At 40.6% G+C, this 13775-nt stretch overlaps 1 protein-coding gene across 11 annotated transcripts in view; it reads left to right on the plus strand.

Annotated features, from left to right (window-relative positions):
- The window catches only part of LOC107312689 (integrator complex subunit 6-like), a 29863-nt gene extending 19918 nt beyond the window's left edge, over positions 1 to 9945 (plus strand). For 5 of the 11 annotated variants that reach the window (XM_085546065.1, XM_015860325.3, XM_085546061.1 and 2 more), the window contains 9 exons: positions 1452 to 1546; positions 2274 to 2384; positions 3954 to 4169; positions 4625 to 4748; positions 5291 to 5433; positions 5627 to 5858; positions 6658 to 7050; positions 8437 to 8530; positions 8928 to 9945. In XM_085546065.1, the coding sequence (XP_085402191.1) occupies positions 1452 to 1546; positions 2274 to 2384; positions 3954 to 4169; positions 4625 to 4748; positions 5291 to 5433; positions 5627 to 5858; positions 6658 to 7050; positions 8437 to 8530; positions 8928 to 9027 (1508 nt within the window). In that variant the 3' untranslated portion in view covers positions 9028 to 9945. The remainder of the gene's footprint in view (positions 1 to 1451; positions 1547 to 2273; positions 2385 to 3953; positions 4170 to 4624; positions 4749 to 5290; positions 5434 to 5626; positions 5859 to 6657; positions 7051 to 8436; positions 8531 to 8927) is intronic. The other 6 variants (XR_001554551.3, XR_001554552.3, XR_014945633.1 and 3 more) reach the window with 6 other exon arrangements.
- Positions 9946 to 13775: the final 3830 nt, after the last annotated feature.

The following is a 13775-nucleotide window of genomic DNA, read 5'->3' on the forward strand; positions in this document are numbered from 1 at the left end:
GGATTATATACTGGAACAACCTGCACAGAGGAAGACATGGGACAGTAGTAAAGCACTGATAAGGAGTTGAAGGCTAAAGCTGTTACAACCATGTCATAGGCTTTAAAATATTAGAATGTGCTGTAACACTGAACACTTTACGGGATTTCTAATGTTTTTCATTTTCAGTTTTGGGAGAGAGGTATAGTTGACTTCTGCTATAAAGAGCTAATGGGTTTGTAAGACAAGAATGGGTATTGCTTCGTATTTGCCATATGTTGTGGTGCTATCACAGGTTCCTTAGGATAATGGTACTGAGCGTGTGGTATATTGGGATTTTAAGTGGAGTTCTAATTGAGCCTATCAAGCTCCACCCCCTTTCTTCAGGCCTGGAAAGAGAACGGCTAGAACATCTGTAGAGTGATTTTGATATGTGGTACAAAACTCATTTAGATTAGAAAATCCTGGTAATTGAGTATGGTTTGACTATGAGAAGTTGGAAAATTGTATCTTAACATCTGTTCCATTTGTGCAGAACACTATGCAAGTCAAATTTGCTTCTCCAAATATGTCTTCCTGAAAGCTCCATCTGGAGAAAACAATTTCCTTGATGCATCTGTCTTTTTCACACCTTCCTCTGTGCAACTGTGTCACCTGCAGCTCCCTCCAGTTAATTTTTGGACATCCCTTTCTCTAGCTGGGTCTTTACTTCCACTAGGCTCACTTTGCCAGGATGTTACAGCCCTACTAAAGAGAAACTCAATCTCAGTTGGTAATTTACAATTCCACATGATTAATTGCAGGATATTGTATGTTCACTTCTGTTTAGAGATCACTGTTATGATCCATAGCATGTGCAGCAACTGGCTATGTGCCTTAGGTCAGTGATCTTTAAACGCAGTATGCACATCTCTAGTGCAAGCAAGGTATTTGTAACACGGTCCAAAGGAAATAATCCATCTCATTGCCCCTCTCTTAAGGGGCAGCAGTTTTTGTAGCTAATTAGGCTCTCTCGTCTACATTCGTGGCAGTTTGCTGATCTAGCATGAGCTGGCAGTAGTGCTGAAGGTACTCCGCTCCCCCTTCTCTTACAGGGGTTTGGTTTAATCAGAAACAGGGAGTCCCTGATGATGCAAGAGAGAGACAAGGGAGGTGAAACTCAACAGGTGAATGAATCTGTTGCACCTTCTGTGTTACCGGTAGCTGTGCACAATATTTTAAGTCTGGCATACCTTGTAAGTTGGTCTGTATTGAGAAATTGTTCTGGACTGTCTACCAGAGCTAGGACTGGAGGTTCCAAAATCCTTCATACCTAAGGTTAAGAACAGTTTCTGTGGGGAAGGCCCATTGGGAGATGGGAGGAGGGAGAAGAAAAGCTGGGTGGGGGAGAACTTGGCAGTTGAATTGGTGATAATGCCACTGGTCTGGGATTATGTAAACAAAACCTTCTTTTGTTGTTTTCCTTCTTGCAGATGACTTGTTTAAGGTTCACAAACTTAAGCCAAATCTGAAGTGGAGACAGGCTTTTGACAACTACTTAAAAACAATGCCTCCTTACTACATACTGGTATGTTCCTTTTCTCGTTTTGTGCTCCTGGGTATAATAATGGCTTATGTGACCAGAATCCTGTGTACCATACCTCTTCCTAGTAAATTTTGTTGACATAATTACAGTGAAATGTTAGGTATTAAAGCATTTTGTTTTGCAGAGGTATGTAGATCAGGTCTAATGTTTTTAAAAGAAAGAAATTTCTTGTAATACTGAGTATCAGTAACAATATCAATATAACTGAATGTGTTTTCAGATCACTAAATGAGCTTTGATCTGATATACTTTAGATTGTAACCAAATTTGGCATTATTTTTATAACTTGGTAAGGAAGTGCAGATTTGTTTGTTCATTAATGTAACTGCTAGACCTTCAAAAGCTGATGCTAAGAGAACCGGCTGGGCCAGATAAAGGGTGGTGGGAGGAACCATGTCACCTTTTATACGTAGCTTGGACAATGCACCCCAATATGGACTTGCATCATCCCGGCTATTCTGGTACTGAGCCTCTGTGGAAATTACACCATGCCGTGTGGTGTCCTGGTAATGTGGCACAATGTCCATTGCAAGCTAGTTAGATTACCAAACTCATGTCACCTGTTATCTGAATAGACTTGAATTTTAGTTGCCAAAAGTGGAAAAGCTAGAGCACTAATCCATGTGCCTTAGCTTCCTGTAATTGATCTTATACAATTTTTTTTTAAAGACTTACTCTCTTACTATTGTGTATTTTGTTTTCCTTATAGCCATTAAAGAAAGCCCTAAGGATGATGGGAGCTCCAAATCTGATATCAGATAATTTAGATTGTGGACTTAGTTACAGTGTTATCTCTTACCTTAAAAAACTCAGCCAACAGGTAGTATTGATAAAACCTTTGCAATTAGAAGTGCGTTGATTATTTAGTTTGTGGTAATCTTGTTATAACACAGTTAATCCCTGTGGGAGTTCATATGGGTGTTCAGCATACATTGTGTCTAGGATTGGGTGAGGGTTTCCACCACAGATACAGATGAATTCAAGAGTGGCTTTGTAGCCAGAGACTGTGCCTTCTGTAAGTGGTGGAGGGGAGTGAGGAGAACTCCTCAGCTGCATTTTAAGTGCCTGCTAGACCTTTGCATTCCAAAGATTATCACTAATTGGATTTATGACTGCTCTTGCATTATTCATCAGAGCTGAAGTCAGAAGCTTGCTCTCAGTTTCGCATTTGTTCCATGGATGCCTTAGCAATGTGTACATTCCAAACAGTGTACATTCCTGTCCATGGGGAGTAAGATCGTAATTTGGATTTTATATCTGAGCTTCCTGTTTTCTTCAGGTCAAATCCATTATGTGTGTTGTGTCACCTGATAGAAAACAGTCGTATGGATCTTTCTCTTTTTGTCAGTAACGCCCTTTTGGGTGTAACTGCCTGAATGCCATGCCTCCTTAGCATGAATGGTTCTTGCAACAGTAGTTTAATATCTAGAAGTCAGTTGCAAAGCAGTGCAGCCCTTAGAAGTTACAAAGATCCTCCACCTTAAAGAATGCACAAAATATGTTCCAAAAGCCTCTGAATGACCGAGCATCTATTAGGCATAAAACTTCCTATGGTGTTTTGGAAATGTAATGACACACAAATTCTATTATTTGTCTGCAATATGGAGTTGGAATGGTTTGAAATGGCTACTGTGGTTTTCACAGACATTGTCAGGACGTGAAACAGTTTAAATGTGTCGCATGCAGTATATGCTCCTATATAGGGCCAAGCAATTCCAGAACTCTGGTGTGTTTTGTCTGTCCTTAAATTCAGAGTTTCCCATAAACATTGAAACAAATTCTGTAGAGGATGAGATCTGGGGGAAGTGGGTTGCAGTCACTGTGCTTAATACAGTACAATCATCTCTAGCTATAACGAGAAAACTGTGTTAATCGGAGAAGTAACATGTTTTTAGAAACTTAACATGAAGCAAATACCTGTAGGTTCAACTACTGTTCTCCCTTATCTTGATGCAAGCCTAGTACAAACCTTAGTTATTGGGTTGTATTGAAATGAAATCTGAAATACTGTTTTAAGCAGAACTTGACGTTAACCTGAGGCATCCCACCTCCAGATAGTTTATGGTTTTTCCCTTTTAAAAGTGATTTTTCAGGAGCACAGAAAGAAAGAAACAGACTTGCAGCAAAATCAGGGACATTCACAGACCCACCTACTGGCATATAAATTTAGATAAGCTGGCTAAATATTTTTTTCTCTATGCTAGCACAGTAGGAGTTTATTCTAAACTAGATCTAATATATGTACTCCAGTATATCCCTGGGTGTGTAGGTAGTTCTCCCATTTGTCGAGTGGTTGGGAACCAAATTGTAGTTTTATTCTGTTAATGTTTTATACTGAAAGTCTGCAATGCTTGCTCATTCTTTAACTCGTGATGTGATTCCATTTTAGACAAAAATAGAGTCGGAACGGATAATAGGTTCAGTGGGTAAGAAAGTTCCACAAGAAATTGGAATAAAAGTGAAAAATCATTCCAGTGGCCTCTCCTTGGTACACAGTAGGGATTTTAAGCAACTGCTTCAAGGTATCACTGGGGAATCTCCATTGAGACTGGCGGAAATGAATGTTAAAGAATTTGCTGGCTTCCACATAGGACTCTTAAACAAGGTAAACAGCACAGTGGTCTGAATGATTAAGCAGTTGCTTTGTTTTCAATGAGTAATTTTTATGGACTTAAAATAGGAGGAATAGAAGAAGTGCTTTTGCTGAATTCTGACAAATGCATCATAGATGTAAGGAGTGACCAGAGGAAATGCAATTTTTTGTGTGTACTTTTGGGACATAGTTTGGAAATCCCAGTGTTAGGCAAAGATTGCTGTGTTGTAAGTGACAATCTCTGCAGAAGGCAGCTAGTGTTGTCAGTCCAGAAATTATTGCTATTAGTTTTACTAAAACTGAAAGCACTGTTGGAAAAAAAATGAGTCCGTTGCATCCAGTTATGAAGATCTGAAGTTTAGAAGAATTTCTTTTTTAGTAGTTAATGTTACTACAATTAATGGAGGAATTGCTCTCGCATGTGAGTACTGGTGGGTTAACTGAAGGTTGTTTTATTGTAAAACTAGGATTTGAAGCCACAGGCATTCAGGAATGCATACGATATTCCTCGTCGCAGTCTTCTAGATCAGCTAACCAGGATGAGAACCAATCTTCTGAAAACACACAGGCACATCGTGGGGCAGGATGAAGGTATGCTGCCACTGTTACTCATTAACAGTTTGGAAGAGAGCACAACTGTTTAATTGACTGAAGTAGAGTTTTCTGTCCTGCATGTAGGGAGGAAGTGGACCTTGCATCTGTTATTGAGTCAATCATTATCTTTTTCTAGACTCTGAAGGGGAAAGAATGAAACATTTGCCTTCTGGCAGGAAGTGCATTGTGCTTGCTTTGAGTTTTAAAAAGAGATGTTGTGGAAGAGATTTCCCATGCAATAAATAGCAGTAGACCTGTTTTTATAGTGATGGTGGTATGAGCAGAGAAGGACAGGTGTCACTTTACCCTTGTTAATTAAGTGCTGGTGGTCTGAATTTGCAGTTGTTGGAATAGAGATTGAACTTGTTTATTTTTCATTCTTTTGCCGGTTAAACTTAAATCTTACAAACCTTATTTCTGAAGCTGTAGTCTTCTAATTTTCTACTTCTTAAGTATTGACGCTTGCAGTTGAAGTGTATGAGGCTTTTATTGCCTTAGTTTTAAGGTAGACTACATTAAGATATCTTGTTCTACTGCAGACTGCCTTCACAGCGTTCCTGTTGCTCAAATGGGAAATTACCAGGAATACTTGAAAATGATGCCTTCACCCCTTCGAGAGATTGATCCAGATCAACCAAAAAGGCTTCACACATTTGGCAATCCATTCAAACAGGATAAGAAGGTAGGGTGAATCTTGTTACCTGCTGTACTGTTATTTGACAGCCACCTGAATTGTTGCAGAGTGAATTAATTTAGGAATTGATAAAGCATTATGTATGTTTTCTTACTTGTTTTATATACATGGTTTGTATGTATATATATATATTTTTTGTTTTTTAATTTTTTTTTTTTTAATTTTTTTTTTTTTTTCCCAGGGAATGATGATAGATGAAGCAGATGAATTTGTTGCTGGGCCTCAGAATAAAATTAAGCGTCCTGGAGAGCCAAATACTCCGGCATCTCTAAAGAGAAGGCGTAGCATGTCACCACTGTTGAGAAGGCCACAGTCACCACCAGTTGTAACAAATCATGTTGGTGGGAAAGGACCGCCATGTGCTTCTGGATCCCCAGCACATATGAACCTCAAAGGGGTACCGACAAATAAAGGTATATTGAGTATATTTCTAGGCTAATTCATAAGGGTGCATAAGTTTTAATGTTGGTTAGGATAGAATTTCTTTTGTTGTAGTGAAACGGGCTAATCTTAGAGTTGATGAAGTCCCAAATGAGCAATAATTTGATGAACTGTTATTAAAAAGTTCTGAAGCCTTTCTCCAAGGTGGTTTGGAGTTAGCATGCATTTTATTTTAGCTCTTAGTTCTCATTTGTGTATTCTGCAGTGGGGAATGGATAGGTCAGGAAAGAGAGCGAAAACAAATACAGTTCTGTTTACATACCTATTGCAGCAGAGTCAAGAGAATACTTTTATTTGCTGGAACTAGGGGAGGAAAAACTCCTTTACTGTCAGAGTGACGGAGCACTGGAACAGGCTGCCTGGAAAAGTTGTGGAGTCTCCTTCTCTGGAGGTATTCAAGACCCATCTGGTCACTGACCTGTGCGACCTCCTGTAGCTGAGCTAGCAGTGGGGGCTGGACTCTGTGATCTCCAGAGGTCCCTTCCATCCCCTGCAGTTCTGTGATTCTGTGAATTTTAGTTTACTTAGAAGTCATAGCAATGCGGTAGGAATTGAGAAAATGATGACTTTGTGATGGTTATGTCAGATGGTATCAATCCTAAGGGAAATTTTCACTTGATTACCTTAATTGTTGGATAAAACTTCTGAAGAGTTACTCGGCAATATCTGACGACTTTACAGTGCTTTAAACAAGGAGGGTTGCAGAGTAACTTCCTTTTTTCTTTTGATACTGAATTATGCAGTAATAATATACATCTTTTTTCTTTGTAGACTCCACTAACAATATTGTCCAAGATGGTAATGGAGAGAAGAAAGCAGAAAATTGTCAGTTGCTGGAAAAACAGATAGATGGCATATCTGTACAAATGGCTCCTTCTGTTCCAGCTGCTATGGGAGATGATGAAATGTTACCCAATGACTTGGACTCTCTACCTGATGAGTTCAGTTGTTTAAGTGAAGATGGCTTGGATCACAAACCGGGTACCAATGCACTTGTTCAAGGGCCTCTAAATTATGGTGTGGCTGCAGACGACCAAAAACAAGTGATGGAGTCAACATCAGAATCTGTGCCAAATTCCTTTAAAATAACACCTATGATGTTGGAGGGAAACAATGCTGATATCAAAATTAAAGTGATGAAAGAGGTTCGCAAACCTGGAAGAAGTAAGTTCTGTATTAGTATACTAAAAGTGGGCTAGGGATAGAGAAGACTTCTTTTATGTCAGAAGCTATTTTGGAAATACGTAGAACTTCAGATTTCAAGTTATTTCTGATAACTTGTATATGGGCAGAAGAGTAACAGGAAAGGAGGAAGGTCCTTAAATGGGAGGGCAGGTGAGTTGGCAGCAGTGCCTGTGAAGATGAGTGCCAAGTGACCTTGCTTTCCCTTTAGGTTAGATTAACTGTTGTAAGAAGTATCTTATGAGGCAACTTTCACAGGTTTTATTTTTGTAAGTGTTACCAATGATATTATGAGACTTGATATTTCAGTAGTGGAAGGCTAGCAGGCAGAAATGGCTGTCTTAGACTTAACCCTCTATTGCAGCGCTCCTTGTATATACATACCCTGTGTACTTTGTTCTGTGTTTGTCAGAACTTGTGATTGAGGGCAAAGGTGTATGTAGTTATGAGGGTTGGTACGTCTTGAAATGTAATTGATAGAAAGGGAATATTACAGTTAGAAAGGGAATATTACAGTTAATGGCGCAGTAATATTTTATTAGTTTGAGAGCGTAATTAATGATGGAGTGCTGTAGTAAACATTCGTAAGAGCTAAAGACTAAAATTCATTTGTTCTCTATTTTCTTGTGAGGTTTAATAATTCCCCAGAATCTAAATTGTTAGAAAAGGTAACTTGGCACCTTGGCTTTTGTTATGTATACAGTAACTCTAGCTAATATGTGTGCTGTAGGACTTGCCATAGGCATAATTTTTGAATTCTTAAACTGTGAACGTCCTCAATGTAGTCTCTATCCAAGTGAGTTATTTCTACAATTTAAACTGCTGAGTATTTTTCTAATGTGTTGTCAAGCGCCAGTACAATTAATACAATGAACTATTCTTAACTCTTCTGAGCTTGTGTTGCTTTCCCAAAGCTTAGCATTTCACTGAGACATATAATCACTGTGGCAGATTAGTACTTGTAGTGCACCTTGCTGCACAGTGCAGGCAGGCATGAAACAGGGGATGCCTCTTTGCTCATATCATCTACTAGTGCTGGCACTGTGTTCATGGTGATGTGTCTTCTCTACTAGTCAGACCTAGCCTGCATTTTTTCGAGGGCTGACATTTCTAGCTGTAGCTTGTTTAAGAGAACCTAATTCTTCAGTGGCACATTTGGATACCAGATTGTCAGTATCACTTGAGATTATTGATATCACCTGCTTTCTTGTGCACAAAGCTCATGCTGGATATTGCTTTATCTAGCGTGTATGCTGAGGTTTGAAACTCTGGGCTTTGTTTGTTGTTTCCTTTGACTGTTGAGAGTTATTGAACCTGAATTTGAAGGATATATTTCTAAACTATCTGAATTTTATTATTTTTTTTTAGATTATGAAAAAATCTTCTCTCTTCTTGAGGAGGTACAAGGACCTATGGAAATTCAGAAGTATTTCATTGAATTTGCTATCAAGGAAGCAGCAAGGTTTGTATAGATAAAAATGACTCGGTCATAAATAGTTGCTTTTGATGACATTAATAAAATGAAAGCATTTCCACTACTACTACTTTGTTGTGCTATTTTGACATATATCAATTGATGTAGTTGTTTTAGCTTTCAAACTGCCCGTCAGTTTTCTGGAGTAAATGGCCATAAGCTGAAGTTCAAATGTAGAACAGAAAGATGGTGGTTATGGAATGGTGGCTGTATTAATTTATTAAATTGCATTTGCCATTCCGATGCCTCAAAAACAGGAATCTCTTCCATGCTGTTAAGAGAGGCTCTGGTGGTGATACTTGTCATAGCTAAATAATATTGAGTTGTAGGACTGTTACTTTTTTGGGGGAAAAAAATAATATTAAATTTCTTTCTTTCTCTTCAGGTTTAAAAAACGTGTCTTAATACAACACTTAGAGAGAATACTAGAGGAACTAGAGTTCAACAGCCTACCCAACAGAGTTAATCATGTCAACAGTAGATAATAGTTTACCAGCCAGACGAATACGGACCAGGAATGAGTTTGCTGTGCCGCAGAAGAGTGGAAGAGAATGCAGCTGTTGCCGTCGCCATCTTGGCAGTCAACTGATTTTACTGTCAGAGTCTGAGAAGAAGCAGTGGAGCTTTAACTTTACGAACCTCTATCGGCAGAAGCTGGGCTATAACCTTAAGGATTTGCAATGAAAGGTGTGGCTTTTTTCCTGTGGAGGGTGCTATTTGCTCAACAGGCTGAAGAAAATAACCATTGCTGCCCCTCCTGCAGGTGATGAGAATTTACTCATTTGAACACTGTCATTAGACATTTTACGTGCTGTAGGCAGCAGGTTGCACTAAATGGGGCACTGTCAAATGCACACACTGTCTGCATCGTGGAGAGATCCCATGTGTTCCCCCCAAAAAAAAACCCTCCCAGAAACACCTGCACTGGTAATATTGCATGTTGCCACCACAGAGACAAGGGTCTTGTTCCTGAGAACTACTAGCCATGCCTTTAAACTTGAGATTCAGTGTAGATTGAGAGTAAAGAAACTGCTATTGTGTTAATGAAAGCTAAAGACAGCCCTGTGACTGTTACCACCTGATGGTCACTAAACAATCTACCTCAGACTCTCTTCTGTTTTGTCTGCAGACATTATGAAAGTGCACCTGAGGCTTCCCAGGTCCCCGACTTCAGTTCTCTTTCATCCTGTGAGGAGGACGGAGATTCTTCAGGTGGCCTTGGCACACGCTGTGCTTTGGAAGCACTAAAAGGAAACGCTTTTAAAAACGTGTATTTTAATGTTCATACAAAAGAGATTATTTTGAACAGTATTGTTACCAGATCACTAATTTGATATTTTAACTGTATAAATTTTTTTGGAACATAATGTATATATAAAATAAACCATTTTATTAATTTTTAAGAAGTGCTGATCTGAGGAGTCTGTAGCGGGCAGCATTGAGTTCCGCCAGTTGTCTGTCACCAACAGACTGCTGATATGTTTGTAATTCAGCTCTGCACGCCCTCAAACTCAGCTCATGGTGATAGCTGCAGAACGTGTTGGTTTTTATCTTCCTATGGCACGTGGCCTGGGGTGCCTGCCCCCATCAGTCAGTTCAGCTTCTGCAGGGTGCACCTTTCTGCTCATTATTAAAGGCACTGTGTTCCATCTTACCAAATCCTTGGTTACCTGACTTGGTATCCTCTCCTCTGTTCCTCTTGTCAAAAGGTAATCTTACATTCACAGAACATGCAAAGAAGACTGAAGCAGCTGCATGTAATTTGATTCTTCCTTTTAACAGCACCAGTAAGATTCCAGTTGTAGGTGGCTCTTCAGATAACTCTGTATTTTCAGCTATTCACCTACAAAAACGTCCCCTGATCCTTTTAACAGCTTTGTTTTAAAAGACAGGATGAAGTTGTGCTCGTGAACAAGCTCCTTATGAAGTGCTGTGAATATCCGAAGGGTTCTACTTGATCTGTCAGCACAAGAGGCAGGGAAACAGATAAAAGTTGGTGACCTGAACTTGTGTTCCTACTGGTGTTTTCAGTACTAGCCAGCCTGCGAGGTGTATTTTCCTTCTCTGAAGCAGCCGTGTCCCTCTGGAAGAGGTAGTTTGAACGTTGGAATTATACCAGTGAGATTCAAAAAGGAAATAAATTCCAACAGCCACAACTCTGTTACAGTGTCATGTGGATGAAGTGATAGAGGGAAAGAAGTTACTGTAAACTCTTAGCTGTTATTTATCTGTACAGTTGGAGATACTGTTAAAAGATACAGTAATGCCTCAGAGATGAGTGATGCAAATTGGGATTCATCTCTTCAGAATCACTGTGTGAAAGTTGTATGTCACTGCAATGGGCCTCCCATGCCTAATGTTGGGCTCTTGAGATGGAATTTATTTACAGTAGGTCCCACGTACTGCATGTATGTGGTTTTGAAGTGCACAGTTGTGTGATTATGCTGTTTTGGTGGTAAGAGGAGATGGCCTTCTTCTAGTTAATTCTTACTTAATTTTCTTTCCTGGTCCTGGAGCAGAGGCAGGGTTTTTTAGCTGGTGACTTTGTTTGTGTAGTATCTGAACGTACTCTTTTGATCTGTGATACTGTTGGCTGCCAAATCAGTTACAGGGAGATGGTGACCTTGTTTGGAAACGTGTACATCAGAAAATGCACAGGAACTACAGAATAATCCATACCACTCCAGAGTGGGAAATTTTCCTTACCTCACCGTTCTTTTATCTGAATAAAATGAATTTGGGTGAGAACGTCAGAGGAGAAGAAGCTTTACACTGAACTGAACATGAATCTTCATAAGACAGAAGGAAGACATGCCATCTTCATGGATTGTGTCAATGAAAAGATGAAGAAAACTCTGGATGCGCACATCCCAAATGGAGCACAAAGTGAAAGTTGTTTGCTTAGGAAGCCAGTGGATGTTGTTATTGTGTTAAAGACGATCTTAACAGAATCCTTTGTAAAACAAACAACCTTGTTTGACGTGGGTGGCAAATGCATTGAAAAAATGGCTTTCAAATAGCACAGTTCCCTTTGATGTTCAACTGGGACAGCCAGGAAGGGTTGTGCTGGTGTCAGACCTTCCTTCTGGTGCGTGGAGACCATGACCCCTGCAGCTGTGTTACCGAGTGTCTGGTTGGCTTCTGAGCAGCAGGAGTGTCCCATAGGATCAGGAAACAGGCACAGGCTGGGAAGTGGGAATGTGTCTGTAGATGGGATTTGGAAAGCTGTATGTGCTTTGTGTTTGTTGATCCCTTGTACGAGATGGAAATAATGCAGTGCATCTAAGGTGAAATGTTAGGGAAAGAAAAAACAACGCAGTTACAGTTTGCTGTGTTTTCTATGAGGAGCGTTGTTCAATAGGCTGAATTAACAGTGCATCATCCTGCTGAAGGTGGAAGAGCTGTGTGGTGCTCTGGTGTCCCGATATCTCTATGTGTTCTGCTTTTCCCATTTCAGGACCCTAGTTGGGCGTCCTCAGTGCTTGTTGTCTTTATTCTTCTCTTATAAACACGATGTTTTCCTCTTTCCTAAGGTGGGCCTGCAGCCTTGCTGCTCCCAGGGCCCACACGCTGATGGCAGGTTACTCTGAGGTGCTTCCGTTCCTAGATTGTGTGCTGTACATTTATGATGTGCAGGGACGTATTCTTCCCCAGGCCTAGCCTATGTCAGAAGGTGACTGTCATCACCCCAAATAACAGCCGGAGAGGCTGTTGCTCAGCCATACTTGGTTTTGCAATGGTTAAGAGGTTTCATATCTCCCTTTACAGGAAAAAGTAATTTACTTTTTCTCCTGCTAGTTTTCTCTGGGTCCTGCCTGTCAGCTGGCTGCCTGAAATGGCAGTCATGCAGTGTATTGAATTTTTGCTTCTTTAGTATCTGCTCAGAAGCTTCTGATGGAAAAAATAAGAGTGGAAATGGATTGCCTAATGGAAACACACCATGAGAGTTCGTAAAGCTGTACTGGAGTGTTTCATAACAGCCAGCATGGCGATATCACACCTTTAACAAACGGGCTCTGGAGCACTTGTCCTGAAGAATATGCAACCTAGTTAAGCTGGAAATGAGGCCAAAGACACCTCAAATCTGGCAATAACAGCATTTGGCAGAGATCTGAAGGAAGGATGTTAGTCACTGGGTTTAAATGGAGCTACTACTTTCAGGTCTGCGAAAACAAGCTCTGAAGTCTCAAGTGGAAAAGGAAGAAACAGGACGAGAATGCTTTGGGATTAAAACTTGTGGCCCGCAAGAGTTGTTAAGTTGTGCTTTTAAACCTGAATCCTGCCATCAGCTTTTTGACTGCCTTGCTTAACGGTGGCATTGCAGGTGGGGAAGACTGAACCAGAACCACCGGATGTGTCTGATTCACTGGGCCATTCCAGTCCAGCTGCAAATGATCATGTTTACTTCATCCCTGGAAGTGCCCTGCTGGCTTGGCTTTGTGTTGATGCTTTTCTTCTCTCGTGTGTCGATGATGCTGGCAGCTGTCTCTTGGTGGTAGCTAATGCAGCATGGAGTTCTGCAAGAACCCTGGTGTTGTCCATCAGTGAGTGCAAGTACAGGGTTTGATAGAGCTGGTGGGAAAGGCAGCAGCCTCTTGGGTGTTGTAAAAGCCAGTTTTGTTTCTTTTCTGCTTCATGCCTTATTTAAGAAGCATAGGATACTCTTCTTAGTGCTGGGAGTGCAGATGTGGTGACTTTAGCAGCTGGTTGTTGAGATTTCAGGAGAATAGTGTGATGTGGAAGAGACTGAAGTGTTGGTACAACCTTGTGGTCAGCTCAGTGGAGGCTATTTTCAGGTGTGGTGAAGCAACATCACAGCATCTGCCTGCCCTGGGTTGGCAGCCGTGTGTGGGTTTTCCTGGAACAGGGACTGCTGATATGGTGTAAAGAAAAGGAGCCTTTAACATGAGTTGGGAGCTGCTAAAGAAGCTGCCGTCCGTGTTTTTGAACTTGGACCAAAGAGTGCGCACAGTTTCTGGTGAAGCTGAGGGGAACAGCTTGGTCTGGGAAACACGCTGGAATGGAAACCCCCAGTCGGATTTTTGCTGCAGATTTATTTGTTTTCCGAGAGCCGGGGGAAGTTTTATCTCCACATCTGCAAGGGGAGCTTTGCAGCTATTTTTGATTCCGGGATCAGCTCCAGCAGCAATGGAAGCAGCTGAATCCTTGGCATTTTTGCTGTCATTTCAGTCACTGCCACTCCTCATGCAAGCAGTTTTATATAGAATGTATC

The sequence above is a fragment of the Coturnix japonica genome, chromosome 4 (genome assembly GCF_054131305.1).
Source record: "Coturnix japonica strain WE chromosome 4, WE-NBRP24, whole genome shotgun sequence".
Taxonomy (NCBI): Eukaryota; Metazoa; Chordata; class Aves; order Galliformes; family Phasianidae; genus Coturnix; species Coturnix japonica.